At 44.6% G+C, this 26,224-nt stretch overlaps 1 protein-coding gene across 2 annotated transcripts in view; it reads right to left on the bottom strand.

Annotated features, from left to right (window-relative positions):
* ZC3H12B (zinc finger CCCH-type containing 12B) overlaps nt 1-26,224 on the bottom strand; it is a 373,174-nt gene that overhangs the window by 11,770 nt on the left and 335,180 nt on the right. For both annotated transcript variants that reach the window (XM_078640118.1, XM_078640119.1), the window contains exons 2-4: nt 16,223-17,070; nt 5,670-5,809; nt 697-931 (exon numbers count right to left, since the gene is read on the bottom strand). In XM_078640118.1, coding sequence (XP_078496244.1) covers nt 697-931; nt 5,670-5,809; nt 16,223-17,070 — 1,223 coding nt within the window. The remainder of the gene's footprint in view (nt 1-696; nt 932-5,669; nt 5,810-16,222; nt 17,071-26,224) is intronic.

Here is a 26,224-nt window from a genome sequence, read left to right as displayed (position 1 = left end):
AAGGTGGATGGTGACACTGGAGCATGTTTTAGTTGATCAGAGTCCAATTTGGGGTAAGGATCTTGCTCCAGTGGTATGAATTTGTTTACACTTTGGGTCATTGCAGGGGCGAAAAAATTGCCTTGACCATTGAAATGAGGCTAAAAGTAATCAAGTGAGTAACCTTTGCAAGTCAGTGTTGGAGGGCTTAAAACAAATGAAGACACTGCTAGCTAAGGTGGCTTGGATGTGGCAATATTGTGCATGGGACATACTTCTGAAGGACATAGAGCTGGGGAAATCAACGGTTACATTTGTTCCCGATTATGGGGGTTATGCCTAAATGCGCTGTATCTACCGGACTCTCTCTCTGGCTGAATACCCCACCATCACCTGGATTCAAACTTATACTTGAGAAAACTACTCAAAGCAAAGACGACCAGAATGAAAAACTACTACTTTTACACTTATCAACAAAAGAATATTCAATGGAAAATCAATGAAATACAAAGCTCAGTGTTACAAACTAGGCAGCCTGCTCGACGCGATCATCGACATACAATTGTGATAGGTAACACAACACATTGAGATGTTTGCTCTTTTTCTAAGCAGACACTGGTGTAATAGCAGGTTTGCTGACAGCACCTCATGGCTTCGCCAATCAGTATCTGGCATTGGTCTCTGAACTGCCAACATGTCTAAAGAGGGGCTACCTACTTGTCGTTCACAAAGGAGTACATCAGGAGTCTCTCCTCAATGAATTTCTTCCACTCCGGCTTTTCGTTTTGCAGGTCGCGGTAGTTATCGTTAGAGACGATGATTCCATCAGAGTCAAACGCCAGTTTCACTATGAAACGGTCATCATAGCAGACCACTCTCCGACCCTGGACTCTCCGAGATGGGGTGAAAACCAGAATTTTTTCTTTCTCCAACTTGTGTAAAATTTCTTGATCTAGGGGTGTGAACAGAGGTTTATTGAACCTTTTTAACAAAAGACTGAACATTCTACACTGTCAACAGAAAGTCTGGCACATTTTAATTTTACAAACTTTTAAAAAAATGCTCTGAAATAAGTGGTGGGTGCTTTCCCCTAAAGACACACAAATAATGCAGTTTTAAATATTATTTATTAATGGTTTTTATATAGCGCATACATAATCCAAAATTGTATTGGGAGTTAACCTACAACGGGTAAGCTAAAACAAGGCAGTAACAAATGGAGACCCAACAATTATTTACATATAACAATTAGATTTATGGAGTGTAAGGAAGTAACCAGAGGAAAAATAAAGAAATATTCGCAAAAAACAAATGGCTATATTTGGTGTAAAGAGGCTGGTACACACCGTTGGACTAGTGTAAGCTGACTGAAAAGCTAGACCGTAACGAAGGTTTCAGCAGAACATGTTGTTGAAACAGTAGGTTTCCCGCTCTTCTTTAAATATATCAGAGGATGAAACTCTTCTGATGACTTGTGGAATGGATTTCAGATCCATGGGGCACTTCCAGAGACTGATTCTTGAAGCATTTTCGTTTTCTCAAATCTTAGGGGTTTAATGTGACGGGCGCCTTAACGGAGATAAACAGTTTTTAGGCTAGGTAATTGTGCATCCCTTGAAATACTGCTTAATGTGCAAAGCAGGCAAGTTTGAAGACAGTTCTCACTTCGACGTAGAGTCCTTTTAGTGACAACAGGAGATGTGATCCCATTTTCTAGTACCTGTGGTCGTGGTCTGCATGGGGAGATGATTTAAAAGGCGGCAAATTAAGCTTTGGGATTCCTACTAGCTAACAGATTACATAGGTCAGCTTCCACAGGACACGCAACTACATTATTTTCTAGAATCGGAGTCAGGGGTGAAAGGTTTGAGTCCACGGACGAGACCAAGTGGGATTCAGCCCCTTTTGCCATTACATTGAGGTTTTTGTTTGAGTAGATGTCCAGTGATTAGCGGACTTCACTATGGCTGGTGTGCAGATCAGCAAAGAGAGATGGTTTGGCCGTGTTTAAATTACACAACACGGAAAGGAGGAATAACTACTTTTGTGGGTTACATTTAAGGTTGGGCTTTGTAGCATATTTTCAAGAACATAGGTCAAGTGTTCTCCATCTTTAGGGGATGAGAATTTCGGACAGAGCCACGTGTCACTGATGTAAAAGAGGAAATGTTACAACTGCTTAAGAATTAACAACTGTAAAATACAGTCATGTCTTTAGGCAAACATCTTGATACTCAAAGATGCATGAACAGTCCACCATGAATAACTTTTTCCAGGAAGTACTTTTTATACCAAGGGTGGAAAAAAACGACTGCATTTTCCTGTTTAATAAATGTTTCTGATCCACACGCATCTTTACATCCAGAAGATCATTTGCATTTCTTAAATATAACTTTAAATCAAATGTTGTGTACAGAGAAATGCGATTTTCAAAGAAAGTACTTAGGGATCCAATATTGTAACATTTAAAACTGTGAAATTATCATCAACAGAAAAGCTTCTTAACAATTTCTCTAAAAGTAAGATATTAATGACTGAGGATCATGTTTGCAACTGTAATCTTTTAATCTATTTTATTACGGCTTTTAGTACGTTTGATCCATCCATGACTGGTGAGGCTGCATCTAAGTGAACTGCAGAGCAAATGTTTATTAATTCTATGGTTTTTATTTTTAAGAGGCAGTAGTTTTTAGGATATATCATTTAATGTATTTGATGTGTGTTGGATTTTTCTTTTTTAAAGAAGAGAAATAATAAGAAAAAATTGACTGATTATTTCGCTTTAAAAATAATTATCAAAAGCAAGCACATTTCTCATTCACAAGAACGGTTAATTTTCAATATAAAATGCCATTCAGCGGTATTAGCCACAAGTCTAGAAAGTAGGTAGATTTTACAATATGGAACACCTTATTTAGTGCTCTACTCCATAAACAATGCATTGAAAAGTAAGAAATTATCTTCATACAAAATGTAAAGCAGTATTTCCAAAAGGTGCCATATAAACAGAAAAATACAAACTCAAATGGTAGAAAAGGATGTTCAATCTTATCCATTTCCTCGCTATACTTTTGATACATCTGTCGAGCATTCCTTATTTTCTCTGCACTCTTGCTACAGATTCTGCACTAGATCTATTTGAATCATTAGCCAACTTTTTCATTTATATTTCCAAACTTTCACTCGCCCTTTCTGTAAAAAAACACATGGAGGCTCATGAAACCAGGCCTTCGTTTCCCTCCTTCAAGTAGTCCCACATAATGACATCAAGTACTCAACAAATGCACACTCATGATTCTACATTCCATGAAGGTAGCCTTCATCAGGTGCCTCAGTATACACCACGTTAGACCACAGAGCCTGCCCGTGTGATTTGTGGATTTAATCATTTACCAGTCTGGTATTCCGACAGTAGAAGGTCACTATTATTAACCGCCTTCAGGACAGCAGACCAAGCTCAGTACAAACATCCTCGTCTCTTGGCTTTATCGCTCCATTTGTACTAAGGGTATCTATATGAAGTTGCTACTCAGTTAACCCAGACTGAAGTTACCAAATGTGATAATCCTGAGCTTTCCTTCCTGTTTCACGGTCTTATTTATCTCGTGTATTTAATGTAACTCAGATTGGACTCTTTGGAACAGCAGAGTGCTTTACAGAGAGTGCTCGTATTGTAGCAATTGATACCAAACATGAGGAGCTCAACCCTGTGGTGGCTGGATGGCGTACAGCTGTGGGTGGATTCATGAATCTATGTGACAGGGAAGACAGGAATTTTTAGAGTGTCTTTACTAAACAGCACATTTTATATGCTGCTGTCACATTGCTAACATCTGAGGCTCAGGGACGTAGGGGGATTTACTGTGAATCATAACAGTTTTTGGTGCAGTACCACAGTTTCCAGATTCCACGTTAATCATTGTAGCCACTGCGCCACATTTTCTCCCTCTCTGCCGACTTGTGTTTTAAATGTAGAACTGTGCACTGGGCAACCTCTACCCTTAGCTGTTACCTACGAGGCCATTATTCCAGCTTTTATTACAATTATACCTTTCTTCAGTACATGGCCTGGTGTGTCAATCATAAGTAAAAGGGATGTTTTGCCTCCCGCCCTCAAAATGCAATCCTTGCATCCTACTAATTGGTGGGGGAGATTCCACTACCTCTCCACCCTAAACCGGTCTTGGAAATCAAAGCTGCTTCACAAAAGTGATGGGACTTTCAGTAAAACTTATTTCACTGCAACATAACCAATCATATTGGCCATAAAACTGTTTGCAGGGAACCAATCACATTGGTTTTAAGATGTGTGGGTTTCCCGTATAGCCTGAGTTTGAGAATGGCTACACAGCATCTTGTGCATTGTGGCATATCGCAAGGCATCCCTGCATGTTCTGTGGTTCCAGTCAATTATGCCCTCCTCCCCTCAGATAGGCGGGAAGGCAAGTCAGTTTGCCTGCCCTCCTGTCAGCCTGCCACTTTACCATTCTGGTTTCTGGCTGGCCCAGTTTGAAAGTATTTACTGAAATTTAAGCAGGTTGCTTTCCACAGAGGTATGGACTTCAACACTAAGACCACCACCATGAGATCTGCTAGACCTTGACTTTAGGCGCATGACTCAATTGTGCTCTGAATCCTGTACCCCACAAAGCTCTAAGTATTAAACTACTATTCTTCATGAGGCTCACCTGTCTGGGAATTTAGAAACCCCTCTGAGAACTTCGGCCCAAATGGTCCTCCAAGATATTCATTTTTCCATATCAGTACCTTCCTCCATTTATTTGCACTTGCCCCTCTTCACTCCACTGGAATTCTGGGCTGTGACTGGATTCTGATCTGAGGCAATTTCAGATTTCTATTCACACTGTTGTGAGGGGTAGACAGAACTTCCATTTCTCTCCTCACAACTCAATTTAAAACCATCAGGAATACCACAACACTGTACCATCCAACCAAAGATGCTCCAAGGTAACTAAAAAGCAACACTTCTTGCATGCTACAATAACATTAATAGGTATTTATCTCTCAACAAAAGGAGAAACGGTGCTGCTAAAAATTAGCCCTAAGTGAGAAAGAATGTAGTTCATGATCTTAAACTTGCAGCAAACACTGTATTCTAGGGAGAAGGGATATATTTTGGCTGCTAGGAAGACTTCTCTATTAAAAGATTAAAGGTTCTGTTCAACACAGTCACTGGGAGAAGAGGTTGGTTACAATCTCCAGTTTGATCTCCTCTAAGCATGCCAGTGCAAGAACTGATTGTGAGGAGTTGGAGAGAAAATAGCTGTCATTAGATGGCTGCTTAATCTTTTCTACTGTTCTAAACCTAAGCAATTTGTAATACAATTTTGTAATGCACTTTGCCTGTGACAGAATGTGGGCTCTATTTCCCAACTCTGCCACAAAACTAGAACAATGGTGATGCTTCACTGCAGACCACGACCATTTCCTTAGAGGCGATGCGTCTTTGTAAACCAACTGAGACTCTTAGATCACAGCTCGATGTGCGCCACTCCTGCTGCTGTGCAAGTGCTGCGGGAACTGGGAAGGACGGCATGGACTCACTTGCATGATCACTTGAAATGATATGGTTGTACCTTTGTAAGCATTATGGCAGCACTAGTCTGAACCAGGGATAGCATGGGATGAGTCAATACACTGAAACCATCACTGACGTTTGGAGGTCTTACCTGCGATCGGTGCATCAGGCCGGGAGAGCTCCTTCCGCCAAGCAGGCACAAACACAGTGATGTCTTTGTGTCCCTTTTCAAAGAACCACTCTACGGCAAGCTGTATTCCTCGACAAGAGAACACTTCCTTATTGCCATGGCTGAGGGGAGAAAGCATTGTGGGAGGCAGTTAGTGTCACACAAGGAAACGTTACAAGGTTTAATATGATAGAAAAAAACTCTGAACTGAAATGATCTAAATCTGCTGTATATGCCAGTGGGAATGACTCACGACCACCATTAGGACCGTACATAAAGTTATCTTACATCATAGAAACCTGGCTCTCACAAGGAACTCTATTCACCTCACTTCATAGACAACAATGTAAAATACATTTGGTATACTCTGGATTTTCTAAAACAACAATTTTCATCTTTATTATGAGCCTTCGCCACTTGGATAAACAAGACAAGAGACATATGCAGAAAACTTAAATGAACATCACTTACCAGTGAGGAAGGGTGTGGAACTTTGGCCTGTCCCCCTCACTTAACATGGCACAAACTGATTGCTAAAATGTCAGAGTTAACCTCGACCACTGATACCTACTCTGGGTCGTATTTCAGTCTATCGTGTTTAGCTCTTCTGTGTGGTCCTGCCCGAACTGTGTCGCGCCTCCTTTAAACAGAAAGACCCTCAGGCCGATTTAAGTCTTGTGGGGCCTCTCACAGTGAGGTGCACCTTGCGCTATGTCTTGGCACTAACTCCCCTACTCTGGGAGACTCACTTGGACACCACTTAAAGTGAATGGTGGAAAGGCTGAAATAAGCTGCATTCCAGCGCATTTGTTGTAACCCCTCTTACACTACAGATGGGAACCACCCATTTGTCCATCCTTTGACCTCTGTTACACAGATGCATGGGTCAGCTCAGATGAGACGTTTCAACAGAGAAAGGAAAATAGAGTTTAGGGGAGTGATAATCCACTCCCATGCTTAAGGGAGCAACAGCAGAGGCTCAACGAATGCCAATTAAAGGTCCTCGAAAGGTCAGGAGGCGAGGACACTATGAGCCACTTGCGGTGGGCAGAGGAGACGGGCTTATTATTTCTGGATGGACAGATTGCAGGGGTCTCTTGCTGGGGCGTGCCCTCTTTTGGTTCCACTCTTCAGCCTAGTAGGGAGAATGGGTCACTGCTCGCTGCACGGGGACCTACAGCTGACTGTCACAACCACATACCGCTTTCAAGGCCCAGGTTTGCCTGGGGTGCAGTCAAAGACAAAGCAGAGGGGGGCTCTGAACAGCGTAGTTATTGTTCACAGCCACTACTGAGGTCGTGCCTAGCACGTTAGTGTGGCCTGGGCCTGGCTGGACACAGCCTTTCACAGGCCCAGACCGGACGGTGACTGGCCCTGCTCCTCTCTATCAGACGACTATAGGTATAGGACTGACATATAAAGGAGTCTGCCAATGCCTACTGTGTCTGTCAGAGGTACAGGCCTGCCTATTTCACTGTAGTCCAGTCCACATCCAAGGTCATCTAATGTGACCAGCACCTATCCAACTGCTGCATCCCCTTCTCACCTGTGCTGTGTGTTAGTGCAAGATACAAAATCTAATGCAGACTGACACCTGCTGCTCAGCTCACCCCTTGGCACAAAGATTCAAGAACAGAGGTACACTGATTAGCTGGCTTCTTCTACCCCTTGTGAGACTACCTGACCTCACCTGGTGGGACAAACTGAGCTAGCCTCCATCAATGGGGGTGAGGATAGGATGGAACATACAAGGAATAGAGGTGCACTGGAGTAAGCAGCCGGGGGAGCTCCTCCGCTAAGGCAGAGGAGCGTCGCCCCACTGCCTTGAAGCAGTAAAAACAGGAAACAATAAAATGATGCCAACACAAGGAGATGATGGACGGAGCGCTGAAACCTTTCAGACACTCACCCCCAGTCACAGATCTGGGTTGAATCAATCATCGTTCTTTATCTCACTTTGCCACCCCAGTTCAGACACAGCTATATGCAAATAGGTCTTGACTCTGTGCCTCATGGGAACAGTCCAGGCCAAATTACCAAGCCATGTCTTCCCTGGACAGGAAACAAGCATCCTGGGACGGTTTCAGGCTAACAGCCCTCATCAGCCAGGCTAGCTTGAACCCAGAGGCAAAGTGAGCAAAGGACCCACGTCTGGACATACCCAGCCAACTTCAGGCGAACAAAGCAAACACAAGGTGATGATGGACAGAGCGGTGAAACTTTTCAGACACTCACCCCCAGTCACAGATCTGGGTTGAATCCATCATCGATCTTTAGCTCACTTTGCAACCCCAGTTCAGACACACCTATATGCAAATCAGTCTTGACCCTGTGCCTCATGGGAACAGTCCAGCCCGAACTACGAAGCCATGTCTTCCCTTGTCCGGAAACAAGCATCCTGGGACTGGTTTCGGGCTAACAGCCCTCATCAGCCAGGCTAGCTTGAATCCAGTAGCAAAGTGAGCAAGGGTCCCACGTCTGGGCATTCCCTGCCAACTTAGGGCGAACAAAGCAAACACAAGGAGATGATGGAATGAGCGCTGAAACTTTTCAGACACTCGCCCCCAGTCACAGATCTGGGTTGAATCCATCATTGTTCTTTAGCTCAATTCGCTACTCCAGTTCAGACACAGCTATATGCAAATCAGTCTTGACTCTGTGCCTCATGGGAACAGTCCAGCCCGAACTACGAAGCCATGTCTTCCCTAGACCGGAAACAAGCAGCCTGTGACCGGTTTCGGGCTAACAGCCCTTATCAGCCAATCTAGCTTGAATCCAGTGGCAAAGTGCGGAAGGGACCCATGTATGGACATACCCTGCCAACTTAGGGCGAACAAAGCAAACACAAGGAGATGATGGACGGAGCGCCAAAACTTTTCAGACACTCACCCCCAGTCACAGATCTGCCCGAGTAAAATTCCAGTAGCAAAAAAAACCTAAGAACAACATGCCAATGGAGGACTGCAGCAGCGGGTCCTTTTAAGACCCTATGATGGCGAAAAATGGCCAAAATGGCATAAAAAATGGCCAAAGGTCCAGTGGGACTAGTTACTGGTGTGAGTTGAGCGATAGTACAGGAACGGCATGCCACAGTGAAGACGCACTGATTCCAGCACCTCGCTTGCTCACAGTCCATCGAGACCCTCGGTTAAGGTACCTTGCATCGGACTTGCGGACACGGTCCTGCGCCATCGCTCACCCCAGACCAGTGACTAGTCCCACTGGACCTTTGGCCATTTTTCGCCATCATTGTACCTTATAAGGACATGCTACTGTTATCTAAGCGACCAGCACATCCTTTCCTACACCACCACACTCTTTCATATTCGCACTACCCATTTATGACTCTCTGGATTTTGGCCATTATTGATTAGCCTTTGGTTGATGCACCAATTTGGAGTTAGGATCCTCCGGGATCTATGGTTTTCCTTTGCCCTCACTATCCCTTGCTGGCCACACCCTTTTGGGGGTGGGGACTGTATTCTGGCATTGCATGACATGTTTTTACGAATCATGTATAAATAATTTATTCTATTGTAATGTCAATGCCCGACAACTGGTGGGCTTACACTATGCTTTTTATATTATTCTTTTCCCAGCCCTGAGGAAGTCGCTGGTTTATTGTCCCGAACAACGAAACTCGTGTTGGCTGGACGCAGAACAAGACACAAATATTAAAACATCTTGTACATTTTTGGGTGTTTCTTGATTACAAAGTTGTTGTACTTGTGATAATCTATACATTGGTGTGCAAGGGTTTGGCATAAATACTGTTCTTTTTTGTTGTTGATTTTTTTGATTTTTCTAAAACCTTTATTGAAAATTGTGCATATCAGGTTACAAGGTAAGTAGATAGTACTGCAGCACATGACAGTAAGGTGAAGAAACATTGCCTCTGTCAGAAACAGCATAGAAGTAGTAATATAAATTCCGCACACTGCCACTTAACCCCTCATTCCGGCTGGACAGCTTTAAATATAGTACTGACTCTGAGTCTATATTCAACTCTCTTAACGTCACAATATGATCGGACAAGGGATCCTGAAGGAGGTTATTGAAACCACATGTAATTCCCCAAATATAGCCTTGCGGAAGTAAAAAAATAGAGGATCGTTCAAGGCTTCCGAAAGATTACCCAAATCGCCATTCCATGCTCTCCTATGGTACTGAACCCCGCCGTAATTCTATTCCAAATCCCTCCAGGAGCAGTGTGGTTCACAGTCATTAATCTCTGTCATGCATTCTTCTCAGTCCTGTTGCACAAAAAGAAACAGTTTCTCGTTGCATTCCGATTTCAAGAGATGACCCTCGGGTGGTGTTGAGCCCCACAAGGGTACACAGAGAGCCCATCCAATTTCAACCAGATTCTTAAAAAGAACCTGGAGTACTTGCAGCTTCCGTGCAGCACCACTAACTCCAATACATAGATGATCTCCGTATCGCCTCAATGACTAAAGAAGCTTGCGAACAGGACACTATTTCTTTACTCAATCATTTGGCCGAGAATGGACATCAGGTCCCCCAAAAAAGCTGCAATACTGTCGGCAGGAAATCATGTATCTAGGACATCAAATAGCAAAAGGAGTAAGGAAAGTGTCTCATGAACGCATAGAGACCGTTCTTAAAATGAAGTTCCCAGCCACACAGAGAGAAGTGAGGATGTTTCTGTGCAAGGTTGGCTACCGCTGACAATTGATCCCAAACTTTTCCTTGGTAGAAAAGCCTTTGATAAGAGTGACGCATGCTGATATCACTGACCGGTACCAAAGGATGATGAAAGTATGGAAGCCTTCCAGGAGCTTAAAAATGTACTGTTCATCACACCTGCTCTTGGCATGCCAGACTATATGAAAGGTTTAATGCTCTTTTGAAATGAAAGAGATGGGTGTGCACTGTGTGTACTAACACAAGCTCATGGAGACACTAAGCACCCCATCGGCTATTTTTGAGCTACTCTTGATCGGGTGGCTGTAGCATGGCCTGTTGTCTCAAAGGGGTTGCCACCCTTAGCCTGAGCATACAGCAAACTGATGGGATCGTGATGGGCTATCCCTTGATTGCGATGGTGCCAAACGCTATCAATATTCTTATGACTTGTACAAGAACTCGGCATTTGACAAATAACTGCCTAACCCACTATGAGAGAATCATTTTGGCAGCTGAGAATGTTTCCATCCAGAGATGTAACACACTAAACCCAGCTTCCCCATTAACACAAGAGGGAGATGATAAGAGTGGCTACAACCATGACTGTATCAGTGTAACTGATCGGGCACAAAACCAAGGCTCTACATATTGGATGTCCCCCTTTCCGAATCCAATCATACCCTTTTTGTTGATGGTTGGTGTCTGAGACCGATGTGGTACCTTAAGAGCCACCTATGGGTATGTACTTTGAGTTGAAGCTTCTTACTTGTACCAATTGCTGAATTGTTAGCTCTTATCAGAGCCTGCAGTACTTCAGAAGACTCATGAGTTACCATTCACACTAATAACCAGCATGAGTTTGGAGTTGTGCATGATTTTGGTACGTTTTGGTCACTGCGGGGATTTTTGTCTTTGGCTGTTATCTCCATCCGTAATGGGTTGAATGTTTCACATCTGCTAAATGCCATCTAACTGCCAAGGGAGATGGCCGTGGTGAAGTGTGCTGCAAATAAGAAAGGCAATGATTTTGTCACCAGATGTAACCGTTATGCGGATGAAGTCACCCATACTGCGCTCTTGAATCCAGCACCTTTTACCTAGATGAACCATGTAACACAGAGGGAGAGATTGTGACTAATTATTTACTGAATACTGAACACACATTCAATGAGTTGAGGGAATTACAACATGCTACCTCTGAGATAGAAAAGCTAAGTGGGAAAGGATGGGATGTGAAAAGGATGCCAGTGATATTTGAGTCTCAAATAAAGGAAAGCCAGTCCTCCCAGCAATGATGGGACACATGCATGGTCCAACTCGTGTGGGAAGAGATTAAATGGTGTCTACTTTCCGTTCTCACTGGTTTAATCCTCGGTTCAGAATGATGGCAGAAGATTTGTGCCTAAGATGTATGATCTGTCAAAAGTAACATGTGGGCACGAGAGTTGTGGTGACTATGGGTCACACTTGAAAATTTGATAGGCCAGATAATCTAATCGTCCATTTAATCACCTTCGATTGACTTCATGCAAATGCCATGATGCAATGAGGGGAGGTACAGCCTCATCATTGTGTGCTTCTTTTCACGATGGACCGAGGCTTATTCCACCCAGAGATGTGACAGTCTAACAGTGAGCAAACTATTGTTTTACAGTTAATACAGCAATTCGGGATGCCAGTTCATCTTGAATCAGATAAAGGAACACACTTCAAAAGTGAAGTCATGCAGTTGATATGTACAGCCCTATCGATTGACCAAAGGTTTCACTGTAGCCACACACTGGACGCAACAGGAATTGGAGACAGATTGAATGGGACAATCAAAGCTGAATCGGCTCGATCTTGTACCTCTATATCTCTTAAATGGCCAGACGCCCTTCCTGTAGTGCTCATGAGTATCCAAAGTACCCCTTTTAAATTAACTGGATTATCTCCGCATGAAGTGTTGATGGGGAAAGCCATGCAAATACCCTTTGTCCCAGCAGCTACCCTTATAAATATTGCAGATGACATGGTCCTCAAGTACTGCAAAAGACTGCCTGACGTTGTGCTTTCTCTCTCTCATCAGGTTGACATTGCTACTCCACCAGTCCAAGAATCCCCAGGTCACTGCAAGAGCTCTAGCGAACCCTGCCAGGTGATCCTGGTTACCAACACTGCTGTCTAGCGTAACGGTCTGCTGAACTGGATAAATGCCTCTCACACCAAGAGGACAACGTGCAAAGGGGAAGAAACTGAGCCAACATCTGACAATACCACAAGTCGCCCTAGGTTTAAGGTGTCCGAGGCTCAGGAAAAGGACGAGGGGGACCAGACTGGAGATCTGGCATCTCAGTCTGATGATCAGGCAGCCTGCAGAGCCACAGACTGACGAGGATGCTGTCACTCCAGCAACCACTGTGATACATACCAATGACTGGACTGAGGGTACGCATACACCGGGACAGCACAAATTCATGGAAGGTCGAGACTAACGTAACGCTGCAACCCTCCCAAGGAGCGGAAGCTGAAGCTAACCAAGGAGATTTCCGCTTAGGGAGTGAATCGGCCCTATCAGAGCCAGAAATCTTGAGCACTACGAAGAATCACTGCTCCTAGAAAGTGACTGTTGACATCTAAGACGAGACCGGAGACAATTAGGGAGGATAGTGAGCTAGAAGAACAGGAAAAATTGGACCAGATTGATGTTGCTGACATTGACCTGGAGTTGACCAATACTAAGCGACCTAAGAAAGAAAGAAAGGTAAATCAAAAGTAATCAGGTATACAGTGGACGTACCTCGCCGAAATCAAATTTGACTCAGATGACTGCCTGGCAGACTCAGACAAGCCTTCCTGAAACTAAAGACTTGTGGTGACAAATATTTTTTATGGCAAACTGACAAAATGTCAAAAAGATGAACAGAGAGCTAGGATAACGTGAGAGGACAATAGCTACTTCTGGCTTCAGATGACACAGGATAAAAATCCCGGTAGAATTTGAGATAGGGTAGAGACAATAGGATAGAAGCTATTCGAGATAGGGTAGAGACAAAAGGATAGAAGCTAGAGGACTAACCCTTTATCAGAGGTTTCCTTGATATGATCTAAGTTGAGCATGCAGCAGTCACACTGCAAAATTGTAATTGTGAGTTTGGCAGTCGCCATTTCGGTTTCTATGGTTGAATGGTTGTTGGATGTTTACTTGTTGGGAGGGGCAAACTCTCAAATTCGAAATAATCTCACCCATACCCTTGTAGCCAGTCCTCCCTCGACCGAGAGTACGTTTTCACATATCCCACAACATCAGAATGTGCACAGCTGTAACGTGTATTTTCAGATGTTTTCTAAATATGTAAAGGTCATGGAGGTTGAGAACTGCTTCATCTGCTTTTATCTTCTTGCTTTGGCAGATGAAGGAGCAGCTTACGTTCATCTATCTCTGTCATACTCGTTCCTCTGCTCTGTTTTCTTGAATCTATTTTAGCAACAGAATCCTACTGAACTGCTTTATCCTGATTTTGATGTTTCTTTAGCCCCTTCGATGCGTGCGTCCGCCAACGGCCATCGTGAGCACTACCTCCGTAGTGCTGCGCACGTCCGTTGGCCACCGCGGCCCTGCCCACTCAAGTAAACCGCCGCACAGCGGTGGAATTGCCGCCGCGGTTAAGTGGTAAGAGAATGTACCTATTGTCAGTGGAGAAAATCTATATTTATGGGCTAGTAAACACATGTTTGCCCTCACAAAGGGTTAAAATCGAAGGATAAGCGCAAGTATGTGATGAAAATCTGCACCCCTGAATCTAACATGAGCATTACTAATCATAGTTTGCATGACGTAACTTGCAAGGTTAATCAAGACGAGAAGGTATTTGTAAAGGAATTGAATGAAAGGATAAGAATAGATGAAGAAAGAGGAGAAAGAAAGGCGAGTGCAGAGCACACTATTGGGAAAGACAAGGAGATCTTAAAGGAACCACTCCCTAGATTAAGCATTCACCAGGAAAGGATCATCTCGCATAATACGACAGTGAGAGGGAAACGAGACAGTTGAGAGGTTGGGATGGAGTGAGTGTAATAATTATTTAATTAAAGGGAAAACCTTTTCTAATCTAGAAGTCAGCATTAAGGGAGTTTACTATGTGTGTGGTAAATATGCTTATTTCAAACTACCAAATGATTGGGTAGGCAGCTGTTATGCAGGTATAGTCTTTCCCCATATCTATCATGCTAATGAGTTAGATTTTCCTCTTGAGAAATAAATTAGGAGAACTGGTTTGACATGGTATGCCCGACCGGGGCCGGGGAAAAATTCTGGACACCATAAATGATCTACTTGGAAGTGCTTAAGGAAAGGCTTGTGTTTAAGCTAGACACATTTTTAGTCCTTTGCAACACAAATGGCCTGTACAGCCAGTCCAGTGTGAGGCCTATTCATCAATATACACTAGTGGGGTGTCCCTACTTTACTGCTCACTGACAAGATGGTGCCTAAGATCGGAAAGGAATGAATGTCTATTCATACATGATACAGGGTCTGGACACCTAGGACCTACAATGGATGAAATGGCTCGACACCAGTTAATGAGGCCTTGTCCAGTTTAGGCATAGGGGCATAGCCTACTGATGGTTGAATGGTGTCTTCAACAGCATGCGAACAGTCCTCCATTCTGCGCCTGTAGGGCCAATCACATGGTAGCATCTGCCCTATTATCGCTACATATCCATTTCCGGAGTTCTAGCACTAAGTTTTCAAACCAGAAGTTAGTATTATTTCTCTGAGGCAAGCAAATAGGTGCCTCATCAGTGGCAAAGCATGGAACTAGGTATTGATGCACAGTTTCAGACTACAGAGGAAAGGAACATTTGCCAAGAACCCTGACAGGTGCACCCATAGAGACGTGTATTGTTTTCAAGGCAATCCTTCCTAGTAAGTAATTGAGAATCATGCTTTTACAAAGACAGGACTAGCCCTGCAAAGCAATATGAGTTGCATCCGCATTGGTAGGCAGCTTAGACGCTACCTCATCAGGCCTGTGTTTTATTGTCACTACAGACAGAACTGCTGAAAAATGACTGTTGGTGAAAGTGATGTGATAACTTTAAACAACAGGAGGCGATATTCATATTGTGTGACCTATAGAAGCATTGTCAACCTGTCAACTTATAGCACAAAAAACATTCAACTATTAGCCACTGCTATTAGTGGATAGTGAATTTGTATCATCAGGGGTTATACGGTTTCTCCAAGTACGGAGGCACCAATGCCATTCTCACCACCCTGGAAGAATAGAAAATTGGAAGTGAGCTCATATTTACGGATAGACAATGAAGTAAACAGCAACCTGCCAGGAATGATCCAACCAAACAAGCTGTGGTACAGAAGATAACCTGAACGATTTGCTCCTTGTAGATCTATTAGCTGAAGACCAAACCAACACACCATGACTCTTCAACAATGATCTTGGAGGAGGAACCATGCCCTGGAGGAATAAGAGCTCTAAAAGGAGGTCATTTTTTCATGTCCATTTAATCCCTGAACTCTTATCTTAACCACTACATACACCACTTTAAAAGCTCTTAATTCTAAAGAGGACGTTTCTACAATTAAATGACCAAGTTCAATGATCTGTGCATTAAGGAGATATATATCAACACATACGCTCTTTCTTCATCTTTCAGTCACAGTTCTCTTTCCCAGAACAGGCCTCTGCATAACCACCTCTTAAATCCATAGCTTCATCTTGCCTTGCCATCCCTGCTATTCCACATTCAGCTGTTACATATGAGTAGATTACAACCATGTTTTATAATATTTCCAACAAATACTTCACTTTTAGCGACTAAAGAAGAGTTAACATTTTCTTAAGACCAATTAAAAAAATGTATCAAGTGTTAAGAGGACATACCTCATAGCCACATTACTTCCATCAATGACGATCGGCCTCAGATTATCAGTGTTATCCTCCACTTCGTCTTCGAGAGAAAGGTCTGGGCTTGCAATCTCCTTGGGGCACTGCCCACGTGGAACCAAGGTGCCAGTATTACTGCCCCCGCCAGCCTGCACATCAGACTCTCCTTTGTTACCAAGCCGAACCAGCTCTGCCAAGATATCATTTATCAGGGCATCGGCCCCAAGCTTATTGAGCACGGTCTGAATCTGCTCTGCTGCATAGCCCAACTTTACTGCAAAGTCCATCTTGGCCTGGTAGTCCTTATCCAAGGTGGCTTTTGCCTCTTCTGCTTTCTGATGGAAATCATGCGGCAGTAGAAGCCTGTGGTGGTCTTGAGGCACTTGAATGCTACCTTGGGAAAAGCTGGGCCTGTCTAGACAGGGGGATCGGCAGAGCTGCCGGTGTGGCTTGTTGGCGATTTCCTTTCCCCGGAGGTGGGCGCCGCTGCTGAAACCACCTCTCCCACCTACTTGCTCAGCTTCACTCTCAGAGCTGGTCCATTCATCCGATTCCCCGCTGCATTCCCCCTGATCCTGGGAAGGCTCCAATTCCATAGGGGTGGCTACCGCCAACCTCTCTTCACGGGGATGTCTTTTCTCCATCTTCAGTTTCTCCACCATGGACCAGGCCGTCATCACGTTCAACTGTCGGCCTGAGATCTTAACACTTCTTTCTTTCAGGTTTAGCACTACTTGTGATTCATACTCTATGGCGTCCCGCAAGCTGCTGACAACCTTCCGGAGCTCGGGCGTCAGACTCTCTTCTTTGCAATGTTCTGGGGTACACAAGGCAGATATGTACTCCTGCAAAGAGAAGATAAGAAAGAAACTTTAAAACAGCTTTCATCAGTTGTTCAAATTAATAATGCACTATCTTTAAAGTGGGATTTCCCAGCTACGGTTTAATTCAGTGCATTAACCAGGAAAAAGGAAGCCACAAACACAATACTACACAGAGTTCACACCAGTGTAAACAAAGATTACAATTAAAACAGGCACTGATCAAGCCAATACATGTTGTGTGTGTATAATGCATACACTGAGGTGTCCATCATTCTATTCCTTTAGAGGACCAATCAATCAATCAAGGCATTTGTATAGCGCGCTACTCACCCGGAGGGTCTCAAGGCGCTTGGGGAGGGGTCCGCTACTGCTCAAACAGCCAGGTCTTGAGTTGCTTCCTGAAGGAGAGGTGGTCTTCGGTCAGGCGGAGGTTGATGGGGAGGGAGTTCCACGTCTTGGCCGCCAGGTAGGAGAAGGATCTTCCTCCCGTTTTGGCTCTTCGGATGCGGGGAACGGCGGCGAGGGCGTGACTGGTCGATCGTAGCTGGCGGGTTGGAGTGTAGAAGGTCAGGCAGTCGTTGAGGTATCTGGGGCCTTGGTTGTGAAGAGATTTGTGTGCGTGGGTGAGCAGTAGGAACGTGATTCTCTTGCTGACGGGGAGCCAGTGCAGGTCTCTCAGGTGTCCGGAGATGTGGCCGTGTCGGGGGATGTCCAGGATGAGTCGTGCTGAGGCGTTCTGAATGCGCTGGAGTCTATTCTGAAGTTTGGCTGTGGTTCCGGCGTAGAGGGAGTTCCCGTAGTCCAGACGGCTGGTGACGAGCGCCTGGGTGACCGTCTTCCTGGTTTCGGTGGGGATCCAAAGCCCATTATTGTTTAAGTCCAAATGGCCAGTACATACACCGGAAATGGTGTCTGCACTAAGTGGGGTGGTGGAATGTGTAGAGGTAGAAGATAAAGGACTATGAAATGGAGAGAATACTAGACTGGTGGGTGAGGGGCATGCTGGATGAAACTGGTGATGCAAATCAGGACCTCAAGTACAAGTCACTATGCAGAGCAAACAGGCTCCTAGGAAACTCAGTGGTGTTAACTCATACCTCAAGAAAAACAGGGCAAATTAGTCTTTACATAGTCATGTAATAGGCACAATGTACCTCCAGGAAACGCACTTTAGGGATTCACAATGTCTCACTGTGGTAAACAAAAATGTTTTCCTCGGAGAGGACCTTGTCCAGTAGTTCGTACTCGACTGTTCCAATAAGAGCATGGCCAAACTGATTTGCATTAGGCTAGTTCCTGTCTGAGGCAGCATGATGGGCAAAAAGACTGATGGGCTGTATTATGGCCCAGAGTAATTACCAGTTGCTGAAATCAATTCATGCAAACCCCCACCACTTTATTTTCCTCACTGTAACACCGTAAGTATGACGTGTATGCCCAGATCTGGGTCACATGCTCACTGTTACATACATAGGACTCGCGCTGCATTCTACTGTCGAGGTGTAAACTTATTTGGCGTTACATGTGTTCTCGCTCAGATGGGAACTAACCTGGCTGTTTGAGATGGACTATTCCTATTAGAGCAGAACTACGGCAGATTTGCAAATAGCTAGTTCCTGACTGAGATGGCATGGTTCAAAGAAAAAGACGGTACACTGGATTACGGTCCAGAATAACGACCAGTGGCTGATATTAATTCAATCAGTTCAACCATCACTGTTTTGTTTCCCTCTTCACAATGTTGCAAGCTGGCTAAGAAATGGAGAGGGCAATTATACTAGGATTCTTACTTGACATATGCTAGGGGGATAGCTACATGTTTGAGAACAGCAACCACCTTTAGAGCTAAAACTAATCAATGGGATCTTGAAGGGGGTATTTGATGTGCTATGGTCACCTTGATGCAAGAGGGCGTTCACTCATGACTTTGGAGGAGCTGGAATGTTTTTATGCATTCCTGACTATGTTGACCTACAAGGAAATATGAATGTTGCAGGAACTTTGAAATGTATGTTAGACAATGTATGAGCCACTTCCAAACAAACTAGAGCTAATCGTAGGATGGGAGGTGCACTGAGTGAAATTATTAAGGTTTGGTTAGCAGACATGTGGAGCTAAAATTACTGAGCAGGGTTTATTCCACTTGATCCGCTCCACACGACATGTTAGGCACAGTGGACAATATCCTGGTTAGCCAAGATGGGACCGTTGTTTACTCTACAGCAGCATTTAAATGTTTAACACTTTCAGAACACTCTGCATAAAAGTCTACACCTGGAGATGAGTTAGAACTAGCATACCGACTCAGCGTCTATGGACAGAGGCATTAAAAGAGTGAGGATGCCAGGTGGAACTCCAAACTGAAACACAACACTTCTTGGATTTAATTGGAGATTGTGGCTACCACAGCAAATTAGTGTCAAACCCTGAAGGTCGCATTCAGAGGGATGTGTATACTCAAGATATACAGGGTGAGACCGAAAATATAAAAGTAGGTCGGTAAATGAGAGCTCAAACTCAAAACACGAGATGAGGTGTCAACGAATGTCACGGAACAGAAAGGGAACAAACACCTGACATCAATTGGGAGAGAAATATGAGAGACGAGAAAAACGTATAAACCGAAAATATAGGTAGAAGTTGCACAGAGAGCAGGAGTCCCTATAGGTTGATAATGAAGAAGAGATCAACCAAAGAAGATGAATGATTCCGAAGCAGAGATGACCCAAAGAGGACAATTATGGCTTCAGCCAGTCCAGACAGAAACCACGTGAACACTCAGATGGTTGGTAGAGCCAACAAGCGTCGGAACATGCACATGAAAGAAATACTAGTGATATAACAAAAGTTGGAAAAGCAGCATAAAAAATGTCAACATTTCCAAGCAAATCTGGACCAACTCCACTTGCACAAAAGACAATGACTTCTTGTGATACCTTATTGTAAAATGTCCAAAAATGATCTAGTATCCAACGTCTGAGTAATTTAGACATAGCAGAACAACAGGCCGTTCAAGGCATATAAGATTCATGCCACAAGGGCTAAATGCACTGGAACTACTAATGGGGGTTAACTTCAAAGGCTCGATACCGATCTGTACTACTTGTTCGAACCCTTTGCATTTTTGTTTGACTTTGAAATTGACTTACTTGATTGTTTATGATATCACTTAACTGTACGTTTAACACTATTGATGTATCTGTTTATATATGCTCCCCTCCTCTGTAAAGCGCTCTGATATCTGCGAAGATCTTGTTCGCGCTATATAAAACTTTCAAAATAAATAAATAAATAAATGCCAAAAACCAATAAGCCCCATTTTACCACACCCCATGAAATCGTCTTACTATTGTAAAGCCTTTTAGGAAGTGTCAAACATAAGCGCCCGACACACTCATGTTTGAGGGGTTTGTGTATACGTGTTAAATATAGAGATGGTGCCTGATCAAGGTAACAAAATATATTTCTAATAAGAGTAGAAGTGCCTCACAGGCCTTGATGAATTTACGAAAAATACTTGGGCAATGTCACACGTTCGCCAGTCGTTACATTATGGCCTGCGCATGTAAATTCTGATTTTAATTATGTGCAGAGGGCCCGAGTATTCAAATGTATTTGGCGGCCTTTTGGACACATGTTTACGGTTCGACACAGAGAGTGAGACGTAAACACAGAGTGGTTTTATTGGGCATCTTAAACACATGAGAACAGAACTGATCTCTCACTGGTAGATTCGGGCTAGGTAGGTTTACCTGTTCAAACAGGAAAGTGTTGATGATGTTCAATTGAGCCAGTGGATAGCAAACCCAACAGGCTCCTGATCGTTGCTCATAAGGGACTTCCTATTCCTTTTTGAAAAAATTATTGTTCCCTTGGTGAGGAACATCCCCGTGTTTAACACATATACTCACACCCCTTGTGCTAACTTCCCGAAGTTTAGCGGGTCGGGCTCTTACGTTGAAAGTTCCTAAAGGGATTGGCAATATTAGGATGGTTTTATGGGGTGTGAGAGAATGGGTTTTTTTTGGTTTTCGACCGAGTTTTACTGGAGGGCGCCCCTCTCTCTGTTTCTTGCCCTCTGTAGTCCCTGTTTTGTGGCAAGTCACACAACCTACACCTTTGGAGGAGGGCATTGGAAGCACGTTGAATCACAGGCAAGGAAGTGCATTCAAAGAAACATGAATAAACGAGAACCAACCTCTCGGAGGTGATTCTTAGGGGACCGGAGAAGCGGTGCTAAATGATGCAATGCGGCCATCACCCCAGCACTGACAGGGGCTGTTTGAACAGTTGCATGCAGGGCATATCAACTACACCAGATACCGGATGACGAGTCAGGCCCAGGGCAGGGAGGCTGGTCACTCTGGGTTGATGATGGACGTCTGGCTCCACCAGAGAAGAATCTAGGAGAGGACACCAATGGCTCTATTGACTGTAGCCTGGCACTGGCTTTTAGAACTTGAACTCCCTGCACCCAAGTATTTCCATGCAGCAGGCACTGTGCAAAGTTCAGCCATGTATGCACTTTTCTGGGTGAGCGCGTAACCACAAACTAGGTCATGCAAAGACCTGGAGTTTGAGAACAGAAGATCAGAGTAGCTTCAGCATTGGTCAACACGAAGACTGCTAGTTTTCTTTTCAGCGCCCACCGCGAGTGCAGAATCAAAACCCTTCATAATTACAAATCACTGCTCAACGAAAACAAGCACTGGTAAAGCCATCAGATCTCTTTAGCGTATGCACAAGAACACACAAAGTACTGGCACATTTGCCGATACACATACACTCATTTTCACAAAGTCCACCAGAGGTTCATATGCCCAGTACACAGACTAACAAATACACAGGACAAAATGCACAGTCATAAATAGTCTGGAGTAGCAGATGTCACGGAGTGATGAGCATCTGCGAATCACGGAAGGATGCCTGGCAGTGTGCACACGGTGATATGTACCAGAGCTGCCCTGGCCGATGAACAAGGGATCACTGCACGATGTGCACCAGGGCAGCACAGGAGGATGTCTGGCAGTGTGCACACGGTGATATGTACCAGAGCTGCCCTGGCCGATGAACAAGGGATCACTGCACGATGTGCACCAGGGCAGCACAGGAGGATGTCTGGCAGTGTGTACACGGTGATATGTACCAGAGCTGCACTGGCCGATGAACAAGGGATCACTGCACGATGTTCACCAGTGCAGCACAGGAGGATGCCTGGCAGTGTGTACACGGTGATATGTACCAGAGCTGCACTGGCCGATGAACAAGGGATCACTGCACGATGTGCACCAGGGCAGCACAGGAGGATGTCTGGCAGTGTGTACACGGTGATAGGTACCGGAGCCGCACTGGCCAATGAACAAGAGATCACTGCATGATGTGCACCAGGGCTGCACAGGAGGATGTCTGGCAGTGTGCAAAGGTGATATGTACCAGAGCTGCCCTGGCCGATGAACCAGGGATCACTGCATGATGTGCACCAGGGCTGCACAGGAGGATGTCTGGCAGTGTGCACAAGGTGATATGTACCAGAGCTGCACTGGCCGATGAACAAGGGATCACTGCACGATGTGCACCAGGGCTGCACAGGAGGATGTCTGGCAGTGTGCACAAGGTGATATGTACCAGAGCTGCACTGGCCGATGAACCAGGGATCACTGCATGATGTGCACCAGGGCTGCACAGGAGGATGTCTGGCAGTGTGCACAAGGTGATATGTACCAGAGCTGCACTGGCCGATGAACAAGGGATCACTGCACAATGTGCACCAGGGCAGCACAGGAGGATGTCTGGCTGTGAACTGTAGGATGGTATCGATTCAAAGGAGTAGGGAACAGTGAACTGTAGGATTGTATCAATTCTAAGAAGTAGGGAAGCAGTGAACAACTACAGGGTGGTATAAATTCAAAGGAGTAGGGATGCAGTGAGCTGTACGATGGTATCAATTCGAAAGAGTGGGAATAGGTGAACAGCTCAAGCTCAAATCTCAGTAGCGCATGTAAAATATATGTTTTATCAAATGGCTGCACTGGCAGGAAGGTGTGCTTCTCGGCAGAGGACACCTCCACCTATACTTGACTGAAAAACATGAGAAGGTGCACCTAAGAAACCCTACAGTTTACTCCAAATAGACGCATCTGGGCAAAGCAACCCTGCAGAGCAGCAGCAGGTCAGGCAGGGGGCACTCCTGGCCATCCACACTGTGCAGGGGTAATCGAAGAGCGGGATCGTCCCGGGTAAACAAAGCCAAGCCTAATCCGAGATGCACAGAGTGATCCACTTCATCTGCATGTACCAGGACTTCTCCATCATGTGCGATTGAGGAACATTGACCCCTACATGACCCTCAATAGGTGCCTGTAGCCCTTGCTGCCAGTAAGCCAAACTGGCTACAGCACTCAAAGTGACTGTGGGAGGGTGAACGCTTCAGGTCCTGATGGAAATTGCTCCTGATGAATAAGACGATCGGCGTGAAGTTCCTACAAGGAAATCAAGGAACCCTCTTCACTTCCCCATCGGCGGCCAAGTCAGAACAGTGGGAAGTCATCCGGGTACAATCCTCACACTTACATCAGATCTTCTGCAGCACAAACATTAAAAAAGGGACGGTTTCAGAAATGGTTTGTTGTATTTACTGTATTTAGGCAGGAGAAACCCCCTTGTGCACAAGACCCTGAGAGTAGATGACTCTCCACTGGCCACTTGGACCAATCCGCCTTCATCATTCTACATTCCAAAAGGGAATCTATTGGACTTAAACATACGCCAGGGATGACAAAGCAGCAGTCGTACATCCAATTCTCCACCCCGCGACTAAAGAGCCAGTAACTGTGCACGTTAAAACACAAAGCAGTGCACTAGAACCGAAGCAGGGATATCCCCGAGAACACGGCTTTATGGAACAACGTGAACGCAGAAGGTTTCCACAGACCCATGCAACAGGCTACTCCGCTCCTATGAAACCCTTCATACTGGAGACATGTATGTGACAACCCCACACACTAGGTTCCTCATCTTGATATTTAGGTTGTATCTGAGGGGCGCGAATGAAAAACCATAATGATTGCTGATTTATTGGAAATAGGCTATTATTGTAGGGTTGAATCTAGTAAGAGTTCATAAATGCAATGTGCACTGCCAGCAAATCTTGAAAACGAAGCCCTTCCTTCAGAGAGTCCCCAAGCAGAGCTTCATTTACAAGTGGCTGCGCCAAACTTTTTCTTAAGTCCCAGCACCAATAAGCGTAATCTACCTGCACAAATGAAGCACTAATCGAAGGGCAATACTGGGCGAAATCACTGTTCTCCTGGGCTTTTTCTCGTGGAAATTCCACTAAGTATTACCTTCAGAAATGTGTGCAGGAAAACAAGGAAGAACAAAGAAAAACGTGCGAAATATTGAAAAAGTTAAATGCAAACCTCTGTGTTATCTCTCATTCTAATCTGGGAGATAATGGGTTAGGAATACATTTCCCCAGGGAAAAAAACGCAAGGTGAAGGGATAGAATTTTCCGTGGTGATTTTTCTGAAAAGTATTCTTCAGAGCCTCTGAAAGATGGTCAAAATTTCAGATTAATTCCAAAAATTGTTAATTCTGGTCCTTTGTGCTGATGAGGGATGGAGTCCTCGGTATGTGCTCGACCATACAGAGGGAGAGGGTGTAGAAACGGCCAATCCCCCACTGAGGCTGTCCAGCACGGGATGGACCTATTCGATTTAGCGAAAGGGGATCATGCCCAAAACGTCACAGCTAGGGCACTTGATGAAATTAGATGGCAGGGTGATGGGCATACAGATGCATGCACACACCTGCGATTCCTGGCAGTGTTACAGTTGATAATTAATTATGTTTTCTAGTTCCGCAACTTGGGCGTACAACTCTAACAGCGACACCAGAAGCAGAGCAATGAACAAATGTACACCCCGGAAGAAAACGGACATCCATGCATCACACCGACATAACAGCCTCAAGCAGCCACTGTCCAATAGAGTCCACCACCATACAATACCCTGGTCTATTCTAACCTCGCCAGCCACTACCAGGACCAAACACAATGTCAAAGACCATTCTGGTTCCAGTCAATGGTTTCCACAGATTCGTTAAGGATGGTCACATTCACTTGAAAACAATAAAGGCCTTTCTAAAGTACAAAAGAAAAATGTAAGCCAGTAAGACAGATGCAGACCTTTGTGATAAGCGGCGCACTTGGGGTGAGTCATGCTCACTATCAGTAAAATTGGCTTACAGTAAATACTAAAGCTTCCTGGATTGCCGTCCAGATCTGTTGGGCAACAAAGGCTAAATACTAAGCACAAAGATGATGCTGTGTGCCAAAACAGCACAGAACCATTTGAGTGTGTCTTGCGTAAGTCTATAAAAACAATGTAGGTTTCGCTGTACGCTGCAATGAGGGCTCAGAGCTCCATTTTCTCCATAGTGTCGCCATTTAGTAGCTTCAAACCCTCAATACGGAAGATGTGCTAGAGGGAATGCATCTTAGGTGGTGGCATGTACTATACTGATTTATTTTGCACTGATATAATTCCATTGATGGCTATGAGCAAGGTCGCTTAATGAAACCCTTCCAGGGGCATTGGTACAAGCTGCAAAGAGTAGTCAACTAGAAATGACCAAGCTACCTTCTCTTGGCAAGTGGGATACCATACTTAAGAAACTACTTTATTCGTAGACAGGTATTACTGAAACTTGCACACGTGGCTTCAAGTGTGTAACTTGGGTATGTTGTTCCTGAGGCCACACGTGTACAATGCGTAGCTCGAGTCTCAGCTAAGTATGTAGATGAAAAGAAAAGTTACTACCAACAGCTATCAAAGAAGTGGCAAGAAGTTACTTCCATCTTGGCATACGTGCACCGGTCCTACAGTCTCTTCTAGCACAGAATTGGAACAAAGTTACTTCCATCTTGACACGTGCACCGTTCCCACAGACTCCGCTAAGCATGAAAGTTGAAAGAAGTTACTTCCAACTTGGCATGCACGCACTGCTCCTTTTGTCTCAGCTATGCAGAGCGGTGGAAAGAAGTTACTTCCAACTTTGCATGCACGCACCGCTTCTGGAGTCTCAGCTATGCAAAGCGGTGGAAAGAAGTTACTTCCAACTTGGCATGCATGCACCGCTCCTTGAGTCTCAGCTATGCAGAGCGGTGGAAAAAAGT

This window comes from Lissotriton helveticus, chromosome 4_2, assembly GCF_964261635.1.
Source record: "Lissotriton helveticus chromosome 4_2, aLisHel1.1, whole genome shotgun sequence".
NCBI classification, from domain to species: Eukaryota; Metazoa; Chordata; class Amphibia; order Caudata; family Salamandridae; genus Lissotriton; species Lissotriton helveticus.
Note: the sequence above shows the minus strand (reverse complement) of the source record. Positions and strands in the feature narration are given on the sequence as shown.